The sequence below is a fragment of the Thunnus thynnus genome, chromosome 21 (genome assembly GCF_963924715.1).
Source record: "Thunnus thynnus chromosome 21, fThuThy2.1, whole genome shotgun sequence".
NCBI lineage: Eukaryota > Metazoa > Chordata > Actinopteri > Scombriformes > Scombridae > Thunnus > Thunnus thynnus.
Genome location: NC_089537.1, coordinates 3625391 through 3647376, shown reverse-complemented (window position 1 = coordinate 3647376; position 21986 = coordinate 3625391). Strand labels below are relative to the sequence as shown.

At 39.9% G+C, this 21986-nt stretch overlaps 1 protein-coding gene across 4 annotated transcripts in view; it reads right to left on the bottom strand.

Moving 5' to 3' along the window:
• Positions 1–21986, bottom strand: part of rps6ka3b (ribosomal protein S6 kinase, polypeptide 3b) — a 63794-nt gene that overhangs the window by 31080 nt on the left and 10728 nt on the right. Inside the window, exon 1 of one of the 4 annotated variants that reach the window (XM_067577916.1) lies at positions 6637–6655. The exons of 2 other annotated variants lie outside the window; for them this stretch is intronic. Coding sequence is in view for 1 of the 2 variants with exons in the window: in XM_067577917.1 (XP_067434018.1) it covers positions 2675–2704 (30 nt within the window). In the remaining variant the exon portion in view is untranslated. Of the gene's footprint in view, positions 1–2674; positions 2771–6636; positions 6656–21986 lie in introns of those variants that run through there. One more of the 4 variants, XM_067577917.1, reaches the window with a different exon arrangement.

Here is a 21986-nt window from a genome sequence, read left to right as displayed (position 1 = left end):
ATTGAGCGAACGGGATTCCATTCAGACAATCTGCAGCCACTAAGCCTGTTACGCAATCAAATTAACAGGCCGGATGGCCGATGCACACACACACAACACACACGCTTGGGATTTGTCAGGTTAGAGGCATAAAGTGCATTTCCGTTCGCCTTGAGCCCAAGGCTCAAATAACACACACATACACACACACACACGCACACACACACACGCGCACATAGCAGAGAGTCACCTGTCAAAGATCAGTCGGTTCAGCAAGAAAATGTTTGTATGAAAGTATTTAAAATTATCTGACACTGTCAAACGTTTCAAACTCTCCACATAAGAGCTGAATATTACAGCTTATAAGCTCACACACACTAATATGATGACACACACACACACACTAACATGATGACACACACACACACACTAACATGACACACACACTAACATGACACACACACACAGTTTCCAGTCAGTTAGGAGTTCTTATGAACAGTGTGACTGAACAGAAGAAAAGAAGAAGAAAAGAGCTCCATCTACAGCAACTCAAACAGCATTAACAGAAAACCAAAGAAGAAGACGTCACACTGTTTGACTGACAGGTGATCTCTGGGAAGTGTAGTGCAATAAACAGTGCAGAACAGCAGGGATTCAGAGACTACCTAGAGCTGCAATGATGAACTGATTAGTAACCAACTATTTTGAGTATTTTTTTAAGAAAAAGAATGTGAATATTTTTCTGGATAAAATGAGACACTTTAGGGCGTCACCTTCGGCTCTGGGAATGGGTGATTGACATTCACCGTTTTCATGGACCACACAACTAAACTAAAATAACACGACTCCAACTTTCACAGAAAATGTCGCTATGTTTAGGAATATATTTCAGGGCTGCAACAATAAGTCGATTAACTGAGTGACAGAAAATTAATCTGCAGTTATTTTGATAATCAAATAATCATTTTTCAAGCAAAAATGTCAAACATTTGTTGCTTTATTCTGTTTTTACATCACTGTAAACTACCTAACAAACAATATTCTGGGGTTTTGTTGTTTTGTGTTTCTATGCTGTTCATGACATTTTAGCAAGTGACTGTTTAAAAAGGCAGTGGTTATCAGATTGATCATTTGTATTATTTAATTTAGTGATGACCTAGGCGTTTTATATTGCAATGTTACTGCAATATTTAACATGATATCGTATATTTTCTGACAGATCTCTTAAGGACCAATCTGGATACAGGAATGAAAGAAACCAAGAGAGTCAAAAAACGGAAACAGACAACGAAAGACTGACAGACGCCAACCTGAAACAGACGGAGAAAATAAAGAAGAGGATGTAGGTGGTTAAGTGATGAAAGAGAGAGAGGCGGATATGATATGATTTGCAGCAGAGCCCAAACTTTATAGTGCAAGAGAAGATGAGAGCGAGGCAGAGAGCATTAAGTATAGATGAGGAGGAGCAGAGGGAGGACATCATCATTTATTCAGGAGCTGGCAAGACAAGATCCTCAATCACAGCACGACACACACACACACACACATACACAAAGACTGAGTAGCATCAGATGAAGGTGTGTGTCCTTCCCTTCACTCTGCTGCTAACTGATCTTCCAAGAAGTGCACAGACGTATCGAGACTGGAGGGAGGGTTTACACCAAATACAAGTGGGAGGTGTTGAGTTTTTGGCGTGTTGTGGAAATCAAAGTCCTGTTTATGTTGAATCATCAGTACGGAAGATGAACAATGTGTTAGAAAATATCTGTTTTTGTGGACAAGATCATTTAAAGAGAGAAATAAACAATAGTTTCCAGAAAATCAAATCAAGCAAAGGAAAAATAATGCTTGTTTCCATCCACTGCTGTTAATATTAGAGGAATATTAAAATAACCAGTTAGCAGCACTAATTCTCCACTCTGGTGCCATTAAACCATTGCAGAAGAGGACACAAGGCGATGACGTCATTATGTGCGTTTTTTTAAACCTATAGTTTGTTTGCTCTGCATGAGTTGGTAAACTTGTTGGTTCAGTTTTTTTTAATCACAGCGAAAAATCCAAGCGAACCAAGATGTTTCACTAAAAGTCAGGTGAGAGTAGAGTCGTCTCCTGATTGGTCAGATGTGTCCGGGACGGGAGTGAGAATGTAAACACGGAAAAAATGTAAGAATGTAAAACACCTGAAGAAGCTCCTATCTGCCCAAATATCAGGAAGACAATGTACTTTGTTGGTGCATTCAAGAAACACCTCAACACCTCAACACTACATGTAAATATAAATATAAATATAAATATATACATATATCTCAAGCAAGATTACCCATCAGTCATTGCGCCTCACTAGAGCGCCAAAAACAAATAATGGCGCTTACGAGGGAGTTTACTGTTGGCGTAATATAAAGTATGCCAGGCTAAAAGCAGTGAGAGGCTTGTTTTACCTTAGAAGTGTTGAAGGTTGACAATATATAATATTACTAGGGCGGTAGTCAACCAAAGAAAATCAGGCACATATTTCTCTGTTCTGTATTTCTCTGTTTTGTGTCGTCAGGTTATGCTAACCCATCGTTGCTAACTTTGGAGCTAACCCCCTTCACTTTTCCAGCACTTGGGGAAACAACAGACGTGACGTTTTAGGATTTATTAACTAACACACTGTATTTTATACTGTACATTTACTGCCAGACTGACAACTTACTACTAACGTCTTCCTCTGCTCCGCTCGCATCAACCGTCACCTCTCTGCCGATCGCTCGTTCCCGCTCGCTACGCAAACATACTACGTAATGCCGTATTAATTAACAGAGTTGCGCTACCAATAGTTGCCCAGGCAACGACACAGAGGTTGACTCACGCACTGAACAGCGCTGCACAGAGGCTCCTGAACGCTAATGATTTCCGAATGAATGGATATTTGGCGTTAATTCTGGCATTAAAATTTTCTTTTGACCTGCCGGAGGCTCTCGTTGTTATAATTGTGGGAGAAACACTGATTCAGCAAACGTTCAGTGCATTCAGTAAACGCTCAGTAAACGTTGAGTACTGCTGGACCCAGCAGTCTCCATTACATTGGTAATGGTTTGTTAGTCTGTCCCTCCCGCTGCAGGAAATAATGCATTAATCCTAGAAAGCTATTGATGTAGCACTTTCTCCTCATGAAAATAACACGGAGATTATTCGACCAATGAGAATTGAGTCGGACGAGAGCAAATCGACCAACTAATCGACCAGTCGACCAGTAGACTACAGCCCTAAATATTACATAATAATCTGTAGATAATCTGCATAATATTAATCTCTTTAGGAATGACACCGCATTTAATCACAAATTACATTTTCTAATGGTGTCCGTTTTTGTTGCAATATATGTTCTATATTTTATTTCAGAAGTGTAAAATTTCCACAGTAGCAGCAGCCGGTTTTGTTTACGTTACCAGGGTAACACACACACACACACACACACACACACAGGAAGTGATGTCAGCATTGGTGACATTGCAGGGTGTTACTAACGGAGGAATTTTTTGTCGGGGCAAGTTCCCTTAACAGACTTTCCTCCCTGCAGGGTAGGACTGTTTATGTGCGCTGTGAACGCAGCTAGAGAGACAGTCTGTAAAACTCTTGTCGTCATGCCAACCTTGTTACCACAGTAATCTGTCCATAATACACAACCGCTGTGATCTGATGGACAGTAGAGCCTCTGTCTGACGCCCGTCCACTTCCTCTTTCTCTCTCTCTTTTTTTTTTACACCAGTCTCTGTCTCTCCTTTTTATTCTCTACCTTGCTCTGTTTTTACTCCTCTCTCTCTCTTCCTCTCTGCATCCCTACACCCCCCTTCCCTCCCTCCCTCATTAGAGAAAATCAAAGCGCTTCATCTGTTGCCAATCAGGCCTCTCTGATCGGGATGAGGGAGCCTCTTAATTACATCTCACACACACAGACAAATATGCAACATGTGAGAGTGCGAGCCATCTGTGCACTATGGGGGAAATTAATGAATCATCACTCTCTCATTCTGTCTTCACCCCACATTTTTAAAATCATCCTCCAACACATGACTGCAGAAGAAATCGCACCGCTTCTCATCAGCCTCGAAACACAAAGACTTCATACACACAATCCTGGACATTCAGCACATTCAGTCTTTCCAGAGTCCGGCATCTTCAATGTCCATCATGGATAAATTAAATGGACAACATTAAAAAAAAAAAAACATTGGCATTTCCAATTCCAGAGTGCCCCAGCTTAAGTTTATTATGGGATTTGAGTCCAAATGTGCCATCATTTAAAAACGGGTTAGATCTCTTAATTAAAACAAGGTCATATGACTCGATGCTGTTAAAAACAAGCACAAAAAAAAAAATAATATGGAACAAATTTAATTTAATCAGTCTGTATCACTGAGTTAATTATGTTAAATTTGGACTAAGTTGTAGTGTGAGGTAATGAATTTTAAAAAATGAAAAGCACATAGATAATGGGACAATATTAAAGAGGAGAAAAGTGCACAGATGGGTGTACATGTATGTGTATGTATATATTTTTATTTACTTGAAGCAGACACAAACAATCACATACTCACACATTACATTATTTTATATGTTTTGTTTCTTTGCTTGGTTTGTGCTGCCTACTTTATGTTTGCTTTTGATTCTGTGGCTGCTTGTTTGTTTATTTTTGTAGATCACATGACTATTTTTTTATCAGTTTATAATATTATAAATGAGGTGAAATTACTCCCATAAACCTCATCTAAATCTCACCTGCACAATACGTTTCTTCCCTTTTGTTGTTGTGTTGTTTTATGCTGTTTTGTTTTTACTGTGCAAATAAATAAATAAAATGAAAATGTGGCTGGTGATTTTTTTGTATTTATCTTATTATCAACAAATCTCATGTTTGGATCTAAACCAACACTGAACTGATCTACTAACAAGTATTGTGCGTGTATCAAAGCCTGATATATCTGATTAAAAACACATCAGTGAGCCACAGCGCTGCACTGGGTGACATGTTCCTTCATCATGAAGAGTTTGGTCACGTTAGTTTGTTTAGAAACGGCTCCAAAGACTAATAACAGCATCGTGTTTTCAGTCTCAGGAGAGTAGTTGTGTGTGAGGCAGACGCTACTGAGCATGTGCAGGGACGTGTTTCTGTTTACAGCTTCTCTAGCTTGTTGTGCAAGTTCTTTGAGAAATTGAAATTGTAGTATAAAGTGATATGTAGCACAACAAGCTAGTGAAGATCTGTAAATGTTCCTGTGTTCCTGCACATGCTCAGTGGCGTCTGCCGTACTAGAAAGCTCTCTCCTGAGGGTTACTATCTTATCACTGTTATTAATCTTTGGAGCCGTTCCTAAACAAACTAACGTGACTAAAACAGTGCAGAGGTGTGACTCATTGACATGTTTTTAATAGTTTCTGGACAACAACAGAGGAATAAGATATATCAGACTTTGGATGCACACACAACACAAAATACATTTGTTGACAATAAGAAAAATATAGAAAAGCAGCCAAATCTATTAAGAAAGAACAAAAATAGTGTGATGGTTTCATTCTCAGTGACAGTATGTTTGTTTCTCTGTACTCTCTACTAGCTTTAAGTGGGGCTTCATTTTATGTAATTGTGTTTTTGGTTTTGTATTTAAGTAAATTTTTAAAAAAAAAAAGGAAATATCAAAGTAAAAAGTAGTGGAATCTGCATACTTGTTTTGCCATGAATCCATAAATCTGCTTTAGTGATATCTTCTAAAAATAAGCTCTTTAGAAGTTAAGCTTTCGCCTCATAATTATCTTGTTCAGATTATCTTCATATCAAAAAGTAATCCAGGGGATTGTTGTCTGTGCAGTGGAAGCAGGTACAGCTAGTAGATAACGCAGTAATAATAACTTCAAAATGTAAAAAAAAAAAATAGAGTAAAAACATCTGGTCCAGGTGTATTCACTCACTCCACTGAAACATTACACTTCTGCTTTTCATCACTAAAAACATGATGAAACCCTGGTGTCCCAGACGGAAAGAAATAAGAAAAAGTAAAATACGAGTACTACGGCTCCCAGCAACATAACTGACGCTCCATTTATACATGTATTTAATATTTTTACTCATCTTTTTAGTGATGTATGCTGACAAATTTCTACTTTAGTGCAACAAAGCTGGACAATAAAGTTGTTTTGATTTTGATACAAAGGTATTTGCTGTGTGTTGAAAACCTGCACACATAAAGGCAAAAAAAAGCCAAAAACTATCAAATAAAAACCGTCCGAGAACATGTAAATAAATATTAAAGAAGCAAAACTTATCCTGAAAATATCAATAAATAGCACGCCGGACTAAAACATGTAGTGACAGTGTCGTGAGCCTGTAAACAGAGTAAAAAATGAGCAAAAAGAGGAGAAATCGAAGTGTTAAAATAATGTGCTAGACCTGAAACACACACACACACACACACACACACACACACACACACACACACACACCAAAAACAATATAAACAGACTGAGACTATGAGGATGCCAAAAAGTCTGTTTGAATCACAACCAACGAAACAAACACAGACAGCCAGAAAGAGACAATCTGTAATAACAGTCTGTATTTCTGCGTGTGTGTGTGTGTGTGTGTGTGTGTGTGTGTGTGTGTGTGTGTGTGTGTTGTACCTGAAGTTGCCTGCTCCTAACGTGAAATAAAAGCGTCTTCATCGTGCTCCTCTCCTGTCACAACGCTCAGACTGATTAACTGACAGTGTTGTTACAGCAAATAGCGCCGAGGGAAAAACACACACACACACACACACACACACACACACACACACACACACACACACACACACAGGAAGGCCCTCCAGCTGTTCATCGTGGCGATTAAAGCATGTCCTGTCATTGTTTCCCTGGCAACAACATCTGCACAGGAAGGCACACATCTGTCCTTGGAGGCCCCCTGCCACACACACACACACACACACACACACACACACACACATATATACACACACACACACTAACACACACACACTATGTCACTGCAGGGACAAGCAGGAAACTTGTGGACATGACAGAACTTTAAATCTTTAACTTCTTCTCAGCAGCTTCATATAATAAATGTTCTAAATATTGTTTATGTGTTTTAAGAGCCTGCGAGCCATGAACGTGTGATTTCCCAACGGGTCTGTCGATGCATCGTCTGTCTAACGAACGCAACGCGCTCGTAACGTGTGATGAAGATGACACATGCAGCGGGAGAGGAGAGGAAAGGAACAAATGAAGAGGAAAGAAAAGAAGAGAATAAACAAAAGGAAAGAGGAGATAAGAGGAAGGAAAGGATATTTAAAAAAGGAAATGAAATGACAGGAGGGTAAAGGTAAAACAAAGGAGAGGAGAGAATAAAAGAAAAGAAGAATAGGAGAAAAAGGAGGAGAGGAAAGAAAAGGAAACAGAAGAGGAAAGGAAGTGAAAGACAATAAATTAAAGGAAAGAGGAGATGAGATGAGAGGAAGGAAAAGGATGTTAAAAAAGGAAATGAAAAGAGAGGAAAGAGGAAGAGCAAAGAAAAGAGGACAAAAAAAGGAAACAGGAGAGAAGGGGGGATTAATTAAAGGAAAGAGCAGAGGAGTGCAAAGAAAAGGAAAAAGGAAATAAAGGTGATGAGAGTAAAGGAAAGGAAACAAGAGAGGAAAGGAAGGAAAGGAAACAAGAGAGGAAAGGAAGGAAAGGAAACAAGTGAGGAAAGGAAGGAAAGGAAAGGATAAAGAAAAAGAGGAGAATAAAGGAAACAGGAGAAGAGAGGAAAGGAAAAATAAAAAGGAAATGAAAAGAGAAAGAAAGAAGAAAGAAGAGGAGATAAAGAACAGAAACAAAGCGAAAGGTCCTGATAAATCAAAATGGAGGGTGAATTATAAACAAAAGGATGATCCTGTGTGTGAGAGTGTGAGACGAGGGGGGAAGACCAGGGAGCGTCTGACATGAAATACCTCAGCAGACAGAGACGAAGAGGAGGAGGAGGAGGAGGAGGAGGATGAAGGACAGAAATGAGACTAGACGTGGGTTTCAAATCTCTGTGTCAAATTACAGCTCAGGTCAGTCTGACTATTGAGTGGGGGAGGGTCTCTCTCTCTCTCTCTCTCTCTCTCTCTCTCTCTCCCTCTCTCTCTCTCTCTCTCTCTCTCAGGGGTTTTCCGTACACATGTGCTGACTTGGCGTGACTCGGTTTGAGTCGGCGGGTCGGCCAAACGCGGCAGGAATTTGCATCTCCATTACAAACAGGACTACCCGCTGGGAGGTGCGTCTCTAACTGATGACGCGCCTGTCTTAAAAGCAACGCCGTCTTTAGCACCGTTTACTTGAGCACCCAGGAAGTGGTCAGTAAGACGGTGGATACGTTTTTTTGAGCGTCACGACCCTCGGGAAATGACTCGCTTCACTATCAGAATTTGACCCTTTCGGTCTGATAACATTTGGAAGTCCAGAGGAGCCGAATCATTTTATCCCGTTCAAACCAGAAGTTAGCCTAGCTCGTCCCTGAATGATGACATCACTGTGACCCGCTCAGAGGCGGGTCGGGCACGCTTCCACCCGACTTTGGCGATGGTCCATCTCAGCACTTTTAAACTGAGTCAGCGTGGCCAAAAGTGTCATCTCTCCTCCTCTTCCTCCTCTCTGCTGCATCTTCCTCTCCTTTGGTCATCCCAGTAACACTGCAGGGAAACTCCCCATCACTCCCTCCTCCTCCTCCTCCTCCTCCTTCTCCTCCTCCTCCTCCTCATCCCTGATGGTCCAGAGGAAATTCCCTAACTCTCCCTCCTTGCACACACATGTTCATCTGTCTGTGTTTTTCTATTGATGAGGTTTAGAGCTGCGATGACTGTGCAGTTATTGGATTTGTCGATCAAAAGAAAATTAATTGACGACAAAAAGTTATTTTTCAAGCAAATCGTGAAGCTTTTCATGATGATTCTTGGCCTCTTACATTATAGTAAACTGAATAAAGACATTAAAATGATCGGGGATATTGTGGACTATTGTTTTCTGACATTTTATGAACCAAAGGATTCATTGATTAATCAAGAAAATATATATAAAAATGTATAATATCATAGTTTGTTGCAGCCCTACTGAGGGTAAAAGGGGACATAACATGTTTTTTGTGAGTTTCTGTTATTTATATACTATTATGATGTTGCAAAGCTTGAGGTGAACGTATGTAAAAATGCTTCCTGCAAGTCAAAAGCCAGGGCTTCAACCTGCTCTCAAGACTTGAATTGCAAACTGGCCTCTACTTCCCCATCAAACTGATGCCACATTGTTCACACATGACCTCAGACGGCGTCCGTTCTGCAGCATTTGTTTGCCAAGGTTGTTCACGTCGTCCACTCCCGTATTTCAGATAAGATTCAGAAACGTACTGATGTATTTGAGAAGTTTCCATTTGGAGTAAAGGAGGAGTGAAATCCTGCTGCTATTGTTTGTTTTACCTCCAGATCCAAAAGAAGCTTCCTGAAGCTGACCAATCAGAACAGAGTGGGCTCATCAGGAGGCGGGCCTTAAAGAGACAGGAGCTAAAACGGCCTGTTTCAGACAGAGGCTGAACTGAGGGGCTGCATGAAGGACCAGTAGAAGATAAATAAGGAGTTTTTAACTGTAAATCATGCAAAGATATTCCAGTAGAGCCCCAGAATATAAATATAGAGCTGGAAATGTGCAGAATACGTCCCTTTAAATTAGCCACAGAGGTTAGGTTAGGGTTTAAAGGGCAGTTTGAAGTGAGTTTCTGGTCATTTCCTGCTCTGCCTTATTGATTAGATTCAGTGATTACCAACCCACAAACATTTACTAGCAGGCCATGATGAAACGATAACAGCTGAGAAATAATTATATAACTTTATGAGCTATTTGAGCCGTAATTACCTTAAGCTTGTTGCTGTTTGAGGTCATTCCTGCATCTTTTCTTTTTCATCACGGCGAGTTAAACCAACAACAACAACAGGATGTTGATTTTAAATTAAAATAGGAAATCTGTAGACGAGATTATCAGCCCGTCATCACTGTGATCTGACTCTGTTCCTTCTACTGTTACAACTAATTATAAAACAAAAACAAACATCTCTGAGAGTTTCTGTGGAAAATAAAATGCCTAATGTGCACTTTATAATATCCAAACATTTGATCTTTATTTCCATCGTGACCCCCACCACCAGGTCCACATACTGCAGAAACATTATCAATATAAAAATGGTTCCCAGGTGAAAAAAAAAAGATTATAAACCCAAATTATATCTTTAATTTACATTTTTTGCTTTGCTTTATATGTTGTAGAGCTGCAACGATTAGTCAATTAATTAATTATCACATTATAAACAAAAAATGTTTGATTTGATGAAGAATTTGCTGCTTTTTCTTTACATTCTTACATCACAGTAAATTTAAAATTTTTGGATTTTGGACTGCTGCTCAGGAAAAAAAGAAGCATTTGATGACTTCACTTTGAGCTGTGGCTATTATTCAGTGTTTTCTGATGATTTATTCACCAAACAACTAACCAATTAATCAGGAAAACTACAAGCAGATTAATCAATAATGAAAATAATCATGTTGCTTTCACTTCCTGGTCAATCAGTGAAAAACAAGCGACAAACTTTCCTTCTATGGTTGCAACTAATGTTGTTGTTTGATTTAACTGAATTGGGAAATTATTAAATAAGTGATAAAAAAGTTAATTATCAGTCAATCAATTAATGGAGAAAAACATTTTCAGCTCTTTCTATCAAAATATAAAAGTCGAGCCTGTTTTATTATTCTGAAATAACTTTATACTTTTACAATAAATGTTTCCTGCGAGCTGTGAAAGTTGGAAGCATCGCTGAATTAACAACGAGCCAGTTTCCAGTTAGGTAATCCATTTATCTAATCTATACTATGACTGTGCAACTCGGTGGTACTTTCCGATCAATCTGCATCTCTGGCTGTAAATCTATTTTGGTGGGCGGCTCGAACATGTGCTGTAAAACCTGCGCTGAGTGGATTAGAGGTCACAGACTGTTTTTAATGTTACTCAGAGGCGTAAAATGAGCCGCAGGCGTTAAAATACCTTTAATGTATAAAATTCAAAAAGATTAGCGGTAATATGCTGTTTACAGTTTATAAAATGTGCAGATTTGCTGATTTTCTGTATATTTTGGAGTTTAATTGAATTTTTACTGTTGTTTAGACAAAATTAACAGTTTAAAGACGTCTGTTTGGGATTTGGTAACTTATGAAGGGCTTTTGTCATCGTTTTAACCGTTTATAGACTAAATTAATAATTGATTAATTAAAAAAACATATTTTAACGGATTTACTGATAATGAAAATATTAGTTTCTTCCAGCATCAGTTAGGTTGAGGGTGAAGATCAGAGGTCAGGAAATAAATAAAGACCATCCATACCGGACCTCACAAGTATATCAGTGTTTAAGTGTGTCCGTGTGTGTGTGTGTGTGTGTGTGTGTCTGTGTGTGTGTGTGTGTGTCCGTGTGTGTGTTGTTGAACAAGGCATTGTGGGTATTGCCATTGTGAGGTCACAGGGTGATGATGTAATCTGTGTAACTCGGCGCCTCTTTTCCTGAACACAGCTCTCTCCAGGAACAGACCAATCATAGAGCTCCAACACACACACACACACACACACACACACACACACACACACACACACACACACACACACACACACACACACAGGGAAGCTATCTTTGTCAGGACGTTGCATTGACTTCTATTCATCATAGAGAGTCTAACCCAAACCCTAACCCCTAACCATGACCTCAGAAATGACGTCTCGCCTCATTAGGACTACTGGTCCCAGTGAGAGCACACACACACACACACACACACACACACACACACACACACACACACACACACACACACACACACACACACACACACTGACCCTGCCCAATACCACAGAAGATTGTACCAACTGATCCTGACAGAAACTAAACTGGGAGGAGATAAAAATCTTTCTTCTTCTTCTTCGTCTTGTTCATTTATTATCTGCTTCTTCTCTGACACACACACACACACAAAAGCACACACACACACACACACACACACACACACTCTCCCTCCCTCGCTTTATGCCTCTTCCTATCAAATCAATACTCCCTCTTTCTCTCTCTCTCTCTCTCTCTCTCTCTGTATTCATCAATATCTACTCTAGCCAGCATGGGTGGGGTGAAGGTTTCCATTTTAGGTGTTTAGGCTTGAGCACACACACACACAAACACACTTCCTCCCTCCCTCCCTTACTCACACACACACACACACACACACACACACACACACACACACACACACACACACACACTCACACACACACAGAAGGATGACCACAGATGGAGACAAATAACCGCTAAGTGCCGAACCCAAAACACTAAAATAGCTCCTTTTACAGAATGAGAGCTAACAAAATGTCCTAACCTGGCCTGGCGATGATTCCTCTGGTGTTTCAGAGCTTTAACACACATTAACATTAACACACATTAACATTAACACACACACACACACACACACACACACTCACACACACACACACAGCACATTTACTCAGTACAACTTTAGCTTATTGTACTTCACTTGAGTATTTCCATTTTGTGCAACTTTATACTTCTACTCCAATTCAGATACATAAAATCACACAACTGAATTGCAACAACAAATACATTTTGCTAGAAACATACTGCACATGTAATGTTGGCTGACTTATGTTTTCTCTCAACATAATGAGAAAATGTTGTTAATTAATTAGTTTTTGGCAAGTTCCATAAATGTTGATACTGAACATATGAGTGAAATGTTCAGAGACAATGTTGTTTCTTTTTTTCTCACTAAAATATCTGCTTGTTATAACTACAGCAATAAAAAAACTTCTTATGGTTATATTTGGGTACTGGCAGCACTTGTAGCACTTAATTCATTCACAAAAAACTTCACCTGTTTTTTTTTAAATACAATTTTGTATTTAAATGTACTTTCTATGAAACAGGGTTGGTATATAAAGTAGTTCAAACTAGCTTCACCTCAAGCAGCTACAATAATAAAATGCTGCTTTCACAATGATGCTTCAGTATTAAAGGGAATATAAGATGCTTTTTTGTGATTTTCTGTTATTTTTATACTGTTCTGATGTCGGATGTTAAACATGTTCAAAGTTCCAAAACTTGAGGTGAACGTATGTAGAAATGCTGCCTGTAAGTCAAAAGTCAGGGCTTCAACCTGCTCTAAATACTTTGTGTGCAAAGTTGCCTCTACTTCCTTGTTGTGATGATGTCAGATTGTTCGCACATGCCCACAAACGGCCGTCTGTTTGTTGCTAACGTTGTTTCATGTGTTGTTCAAGTTGTCCTTCATATTTTGGATCTGATTTCAGCTCGAACATGTACGGGTGAAAAGAAGTGAAATCCTGCTACTATAGTTTGTTTACGTAGCCTCCGGAGCTGGAGGAAACTTCCTGAAACTAACCAATCAGAACAGAGTGGGCTCATCGGGAGGCGGGGCTTAAAGAGACAGGAGCTAAAACGGCCTGTTTCAGACAGAGGCTGAACTGAGGGGCTGCATAAAGGACCAGTAGAAGATAAATAAGGAGTTTTTAACTGTAAATCATGCAAATATATTCCAGTAGAGCCCCAGAATATAAATATAGAGCTGGAAATGTGCAGAATATTTGTCCTTTAACAACATACTTCATTCAGTGTACTACAGCGTATCAGTCTTTAGGCCAATTTTCTGCAAAACCAGTACTTTTACTTGTGATAGGAGTATTTTTACATTGTTGTAGTGGTACTTTTACTTCAGTACTTCTTCCACCACTGCAAACACACAGTATAACAGAGCCTACTGCTTCCAGGTTCAGAGGTTGTGACCGTTTAAACCGTAAGTAGATGAGTTGTTTCCGAGGAATGTCTCATCTATCTGATCCCTCACACACACACACAAACACACACACACACACAGACACACACACACACACACACACACACACACACACACACACACACACACACACACACACACACACAAACACACACACACACAAACACACACACACAAAGACACACCTGAGCATGTTGAATAGGAGAGTAGTGCGCCATGTGTTTGTGTGTGTGTGGGCGTTTAAAAGACGCCAGTGAAAGTCAGTCCAGATGGCCGGAGAAGATTAAACACCATCTGCCAGCGAGCGCTACGTACACACACACACACACACACACACATATATATATACATACATACATACACACACGGTAGGGTTGTGAAATGATGAATATGAAAAATGACTTCTCTAATAAGGAAATTCATTACATTTTTAGCATTTGTGATGAGGGCCTTTTTTCTAGGGGGATGATGAATAATTGAATCTTCCTTTGGTAATCTGTCAGGAAAAATAGGCTGAAAGGGGGAAATGAGGGCCCACATGTAGTGTCAGACTTCATTATTCTGTGTTTTTGCAGCCGCAGCATGTGTGTGTGTGTGTGTGTGTGAGTATTTACTGCTGACTTTATATTACATTAGCCTGCTTTGGCCTGCATGTGCAGAGAGGACAAACACCCAGACTGTGTGAGTTACACTTTGAACAGAAAAGTTTGAGAAGGTAGTAGGGATGTGCAGAGAGCTCAGTATTTGTATTTCTATATATCATGAATAAACTACCTTATGAAGGAGGTCCCCACACTGAGTCTCGAACCAGAGTCTCCTAGATCTGTGCTGACTACTGAGATAAAACTTTACTCATCGCCTCATTGCAGACAGACCTCTACCTGTTTATACACCCATAACACAGAAACAGCACAGCGTGTAATGTGTAGGGAAGAACTTCAAAGGTGATTCTTGCTTTGCACTTTTCATTTTAGTGCCTATTTTTTACAACCTAACTTTGTGGAAAGGAAAAGAGGAACAACAGGTTATGGAGAGTCCCTTGGGAGCACTTCACATGTGTCAGTAGTTCAGCTTTATCTCTGGGGAAAACCCCCAACTCCAGGACTGATGTCCAAATAAGGAAATGTGCGTCATGTAGCAGGTGGATGTGACTCCCCTGGTTGAGACCTGCTGATAGACGTCACAGCGGAGCAGAGGAGAGACACTGAGATAGAGACGTAACCGACCTGCACGTTGGTATTTGACATGCTGTTTTTTTCTTCCTGAAAACAAATAGTTTTTAAAATATTTGTATGAAACAAATATTCATTTGAAAAGAAAAAAAACAACACTATTCATGCTTTGCCGAATATTTGTATTCTGGCACACCCCTAGTAAGTAGACAGTTATAAATAGCCAAAAATATATACTTTACTGTTACAAAGACCTGATATGAACTTCTGTCTCAGTTAGAGCTGCAACAATTAGTTGATTTATGTTAGTCGATCGACAGAAAATCAACTATTTTGATTGATCATTTTGAGTCTTTTTTAAGAAAAAATGTCCAAATTCTCTGATTCCAGCTTCTCAAATGTGAATATTTTCTGGTTTATGTAGTCTGAACAGTGAAGCTCAGGTATGTGCTTCATTATTCCACTAATAAACTCAACAAAATATGGCAGCTTTTTCTCCATTATCCAATTAAACACCAGGTTTGAAACCCTGTCGAATGTAATATAACAACCATTTATCTGTGAACCCATCACACTACTGTATTTTTGTTGATCTGTGTCACCTCACCTCTCTATTACACTGTATTTATCTGCTTTTGTTATTGATATGTTCAAAAACCAATAAACAGAGTAAAACAGCAGGCCGTAAACAGGCCGTAAAAGCAGCTACAGTGTGTACCTTTTAGTTTTACGATATGGACACCTAGAAACGAGGCATTATCAGAGGTATTAATGACTTTTGACGATGTGGAAAACATCACATCTCATGTCTCAGATTGCTGGATACTATCATGTTCATGCAGCAGCAGTGATTTAAAGGTTAGAGATGTAAAATCTGCAGCTGTGTTTGGCAGCTTCAAGGTTGTGAAGAAGAGCGTTTGTCCTCTGCAGATCTGCTTCGGATTAATTCAACTCACAAAAGCTCCATTTGTAATTCTAATGGTTCTGACAAGCACCTGAAGGCGGCATAATATTACATTTGTTCAAGTGACTCATTCACATTTTCAGCACCGTTAACTCCGTGACCTGAAAGGAAACACGGACTCATGAGTAAATCTTACAAAACACATCGGATCAGCTCGTTTAAAGAAGGATGTTTTATCTGGGTTTTTTTGTGTGTTTTTCTGTTCTCGCTGCCAAACCGCTCAGGTCGACCAGAAAACTCGACTACAGCTTCCTCCAGATGTTCAGCTGCTGCTTCACACACACACACACACACACACACACACACACACACACACACACACACACACACACACACACACACACCGAGCCGAAGTCAAAGAGACGACTCATCCGGGGCTCGAACGCTCATTTTAAATGACTCAGCTCACTGCAGAACAGGCCCAGTCAAGATTTATGACATTTATGAGCTCAAGTAGCCAGAAAAGAGACGACTATCGGTTTCAGATGGTCGCTGAAAATCCTCTAACGTAATTTACAATTTAACTTCTCTTTAAATTGTACGATAGATGACTGACAGTTCCCTCCTTCACTCGTATATCAACATGAACTCACAGGTCTGCCGTCGATCTTAGCTTCAGATGTTTGACCTGGAAAAACATGACCGTCGTTTCGGTTGTTCATGAGATCAGTGTAGTTATAAGATTATGGTTTAAACAACTGCTTCACTCATTAAGACGAGTGAATTAGCACCACTTCCTGTTTTCATTTAAGCTTAATAAACCCAATATTATATTTCACTGGGAAATCGTGGTCGTTTATCTAAAACCTTCATCAATAATTTTGACAATCTAATAACCGTTTCAGTCATTTATCAAGAAAAAAACAGTTTCTGTTTCCAGCTCCCCGAAGGTCAGTTTCATGTCACTGTAAACTGAATATCTTTGGGTTCGGGACTGTTGGTTGGATAAGAGATGCTATTTACATGTTCTCTGAGCTCCTGTTAGGTATTTCAAACCAATGTTTGACATTTTATAAACCAGACAAAGTACTCACATCTGAAAATAATCTTTAATTGTAGCCCTCGACTTGTAAACAGTCACGTCTACACACAAGCTGTAATTAAGACGAGTAAACTCAGAAGCTACAACGATAAGTTGACAATCAATCAGTCGCTTGACAGAAAATGAATCAGATACTGTGTTTTGATAATCTAATAATTATATTTTTAAAGCAAAAAAACTTAATATTTGCTAGTTGCAGCTTCTCAAATGTGAGAATTTGATGCTTTTCTTTCTCATACATGATGTTAAACTGAGTATTTTTTGTTGGTCATACAAAAAAAAAAGGTGTTTGAAGAAGTTACCTTGAGCTGTGGGAAATTATAACGACCGGTTTTCAATATTTACTGACATTTTCTGGACAAAATTAATCAAGAAAAAAAAATCATTAGAAGAATTGATATAATTGTTAGTTGCAGCCCAACTGAAAACCAAACAAACCTCTCGTCAAAGTCCGTCATTCAAATAATTAAACCCAATTTTAATAGATATAATGTAATTTTTTCAATGCACAGTATTTTAAACCTTCACACGACTAACTCACGACTTTTTTTTGAGTTGTCAGCTGACGTGAACCCTCACAAGGAGTCTTTCCACCATCCCTCCCACAGGACATGAATGCAGCATAACTGCAGCCACACAGAAGGACGACAAACTCTAAACTCTCTCTTTTAATTTGTAGTTAAACTAAAAAACTAAAAAGTTTAAAAACGGAACGTTATATCATAAAAACCTGGTGCACGTGTTTGTTCGTGTGCATGACTGAGCTGGAGTCGGAGGGTCAGTGTCGGTCTCTCCCACAGTGAATAAGTGACCTCATCCTGGACCCAAACATGATACTGTGTCTGTGCAACACACACACACACACACACACACACACACACACACACACACACACACACACACACACACACACACACACACAGCTGAGCAGCAGCAGATGGCAGCAGATGTGAGTTGGTCCCTCAGAGAGCAGCGATGTTCCTAACGTTGTCTGGAAACCATTTTCTGCCTCGCTGGGGGCATCAGTGTGTGTGTGTGTGTGTGTGTGTGTGTGTGTGTGTGTGTGTGTGTGTGTGTGTGTGTGTGTGTGTGTGTTACTGACTCAACAATGAGCAGTGTAATCAGTATGTGAAGTAAATGTGTTGCTTTCTTGAAGTCGTCTCCAAACTAGTGATGATGTCGACTTGTGCTGTGGCGTACGTGTGTGTGTGTGTGTGTGTGTGTGTGTGTGTGTGTGTGTGTGTGTGTGTGTTTTATGGATTCGATAATGAGCTTGTGTGTGTGTGAGTAAGTGTTGAAGTGTGCGCTCTTGTGTTTTCCGTCTCTGTGAGGACCAGTTAGAGTGTTAAATATTTAAAACCAGGACATTTTTCCGGGCCTTTATTTTCTTCAAAGGACTGATGAAATTAAAGTTCTGGCGGCTCGGAGCTGCTTCTCACGACGTGTCGTCCGACCTCGCTGGAAATCAAATGTGTTCATAGTTGATCTGAACGGTTTTACTCGAAAAGGCGGAGCCGACTGTCACTGAGAGGGGAGGGGGGGGGGGGGCGACGGATAACTCTCCTGGAAGGCGGTCAGACTCGTTTATTCACATGAAAAGTGACATTAATAGTTGAGAGAAGTTAATTTCTCACCTCCGCAACAGCTGACCAATCATGGCGTGAAGTGGGTGTGAATGTCAGCTTGTTGGAAACTTACAAAAATGGCTTTTCCACTGTTTGAGAAGCACATCTGAAGGAGCATACAACCACCTTCTGGTCTAGGATTAGTCGTTTTATCCATAAAAGAGTCAAAGGTGACGTCTTTAAATGTCTAACAAGCAGTTCAAAACTAAAAAAAACAGTTTATTTTAATGAATGACAAAGAAAAGCTTTCAATCTTCACATTTGAGAAGCTGAAACAACCAAATCTTTGTCATATTTGCTTTAAAAAATGACTAAAATGTTGAACGACTAATCAATTAATCGACGTGTCGTTGCAGCTCTAGTTTAGATGTGTCAGGTTTAAACTTATGTATATGTATAGTAGATGTATATAAAATACTCCAGTTTGAATAATAATTTGTGTCTGATGTGGTAAAAATGCAGAATCAAGTCTACTCTCAGTGTTTGTGTAACTGGAGGTTTCAAGTTTCCACATCACACTCGTGTCAGTTGAGTACTGGACCACGATTGGCTCCAAACTAGCTGTGATGTCACAAATCCTGCCAGTAGCTCCACGTGTTAAAGTGAGATTTAAGGTTGAGCTCAGAGAAACTTTCCTCCTTCAGCAGATGAACGTGAAAACAAACAGTGAAGAAGAAAAAAACACATATTTGAGCAAAGGAGGCTTTTAAACACATCATATCAATGAGCGGTCCTCACAAGTATAACAAACATGTGCAGCAGCTTCACACTCGAGACTTTCTGCAGCGTGAAACACAGAGAGAGAGAGAGAGAGAGAGAGAGCTGCCTCATTACGCCATTTTAACCTAAGATAAAACACACACACACCAACACACCAACACACACACACATCGAGAGGTTTCACACTCAGTTGAGCGAGTGGAACAGTCTCACTCACTCATTAACAGCTTTGTAATATATTCATATATTCATCCTCACACACACACACACACACACAGTGACGTTCATACCGTCTTTTCACATCTAGCTTCTTTCCTCTATATGTGTGTGTGTGTGTGTGTGTGTGTGTGTGTGTGTGTGTGTGTGTGTGTGTGTGTGTGTGTGTGTGTGTGTGTGCCTGCTGCAGACTCTGGAGAGTGAGGTAATGAGTGCTCAGCTTTTCTCAGGCAGCCGATCCATAAACCATCTCCTCTGCATTTAAAAATCGATGTGTGCAGCTGCCCTGCCTGCCTGCCCTGCCGCCAACACACACACACACACACACACACACACACTCTGCAGCGAGGAAGACCCCGCTATGTAAGATCAAAGTCAGATTCTGTTTTATTCAAGCGGAGACATCAGCCTGTTGTCAGATACTGTGAGCTCCACGCTGGTGTTTCCCAGACATATACTGGCTCGTAACCCTTTTAAGTGAAGCGATGTCTGCTCACAACCGTTTTCTCTGAGGCTGCACGTGTCCATGAGCTCCGTGTAGTCCGACCACAGAGGGGATGTTCCCTCCTCAGACTTATGAATCATTTTTGAAGAGCTGAAGAGGTAAAACTATAGGAGCTGCCTGATTTGTGCTCTCAATATAACATAATTCTGAGCTGAGATATGTGGATATACTTTAAGCACAACAATGTTATCTCTTATAATTTATAGATTTATAGATAGATTGAACAGATATCTCACTTATTCGCTGAAAAACTCCCAGCTGACTGGCAAATTGATTAAAACCAGAGCGCTAATTATTTAATTGAAAGCACAAATTTGTTTGTTTTTTCCTCTGTGGACCCTCTCAGGCTCTGTATAAAACTGTCCAGTGTTTCACAACGAACAACAGAGATTAGAGGAAAAAAGTAAAACAGTCAAAAATAACTCTTGACCCCTCAGATTTATCTTGTGACCCTCTGGGAGGTCCTGACCCCCAGGTTGGGAAGCACCTCATCTGTCTATGTCCAGCTACTATTCTACTGTATGATAAATATTAGTAACATTACTGTAATACAGAATAAGATGAATAAAAACTCTCTGTTTGGAATAATTTGATGTTTTTCCGCAAAAAAAGTTCAACTCCATATTAAAAAATTCTTAAAATTAAATCTCTTGTAATGTGATGTTCAAAGTTCAGTCTCAGTGTTTGTGCAACTGGAGGTTTCAAGTTTCCACATCACACTTGTGTAAGTTGAATACTCGACCACGATTGGCTCCAAACTAGCTGTGATGTCACAAATCCTGCTGGTAGCTACACGTGTTAAACTGACATTAAAAGGTGAGAAACGTTACACTTTCAACAGATGAATGTGAAAACAAACTGAAGGAAGGGGAAGTTAAACGTGTTTTTGACTTTAAGAGGACTTTAGTATTTTATTAAAGATCATGAATAACAAGTGGATCCTTGTTTGGACGACACAGTCAACTGCATCCCAATTTTGCATGTCAATAGTTAAGCAAATTTTCACCATAAACATCCAAATGTGAAGCAGATTTGATCAGTCAGTCGGTTCAGCTCCACTGCAGGTGAAGCTGCTTTAAAGGCCTTTTTTTTACACTTTGCTATTCTGGGCTGTTTGAGACGAAAAGTTGCCAGTTATCGTGAAATCTAAATCAGCGTCCTAGATCTCACTGTGAGTCTCGTCTACTGGTGGCCGTTTACGAGCTTTGGCGACTAAAGAAAACCGGATGAAAAATTCTGAATTTATCAGAAATTTAAGACCAAATTCTCTCAGTGTGACTGCTGCTGCTACTCATGACGACATGAAATGACCAAGCAGCAACCTCCACAGCTGTAAAATGAAGCCAATGAGGAAGTGTCAAAAGCTGCAGTTCCTTGAATGAACACTTGAGGCTCCAGAAGCGAGTCAATCCTCATAGACCCCCATGTTAAAATGTCCAACTTTACAGCAGAAATAAACATGTTTACAGCCTGGTACAAACAACGGTTTTGGTCTCTAAAGCTAATTTCCTCTTTCATGACAACTGTACGGGGGGTGAATTTTTTAATAACTCACCTGTTTAAGTTTTATCAATCCATAAATTTATGCATAATGAAGGACATGGCTGCTTTGAGTGACAAGTCCGCCAGCCGCTAGGTGGCTTGTTCCAGCCATTCGGCCCCTCCTCTTTGCCCATTTTTGATTGGCTGGGAGTTAGGCAGCATCACGCACTGCCAAGATGGCGACGGTCAGAGCGGCTCGCTTTGAGCTTCAAAACCATGGATGTATAAGAGCTGGATAGTGCGCCGCCGCGCAGCCTTGCAGCCAATTTTTCCCAGTGGCCACTCGCGGTATTACAGCGAAAAATCCCCCTGCGGCCCAA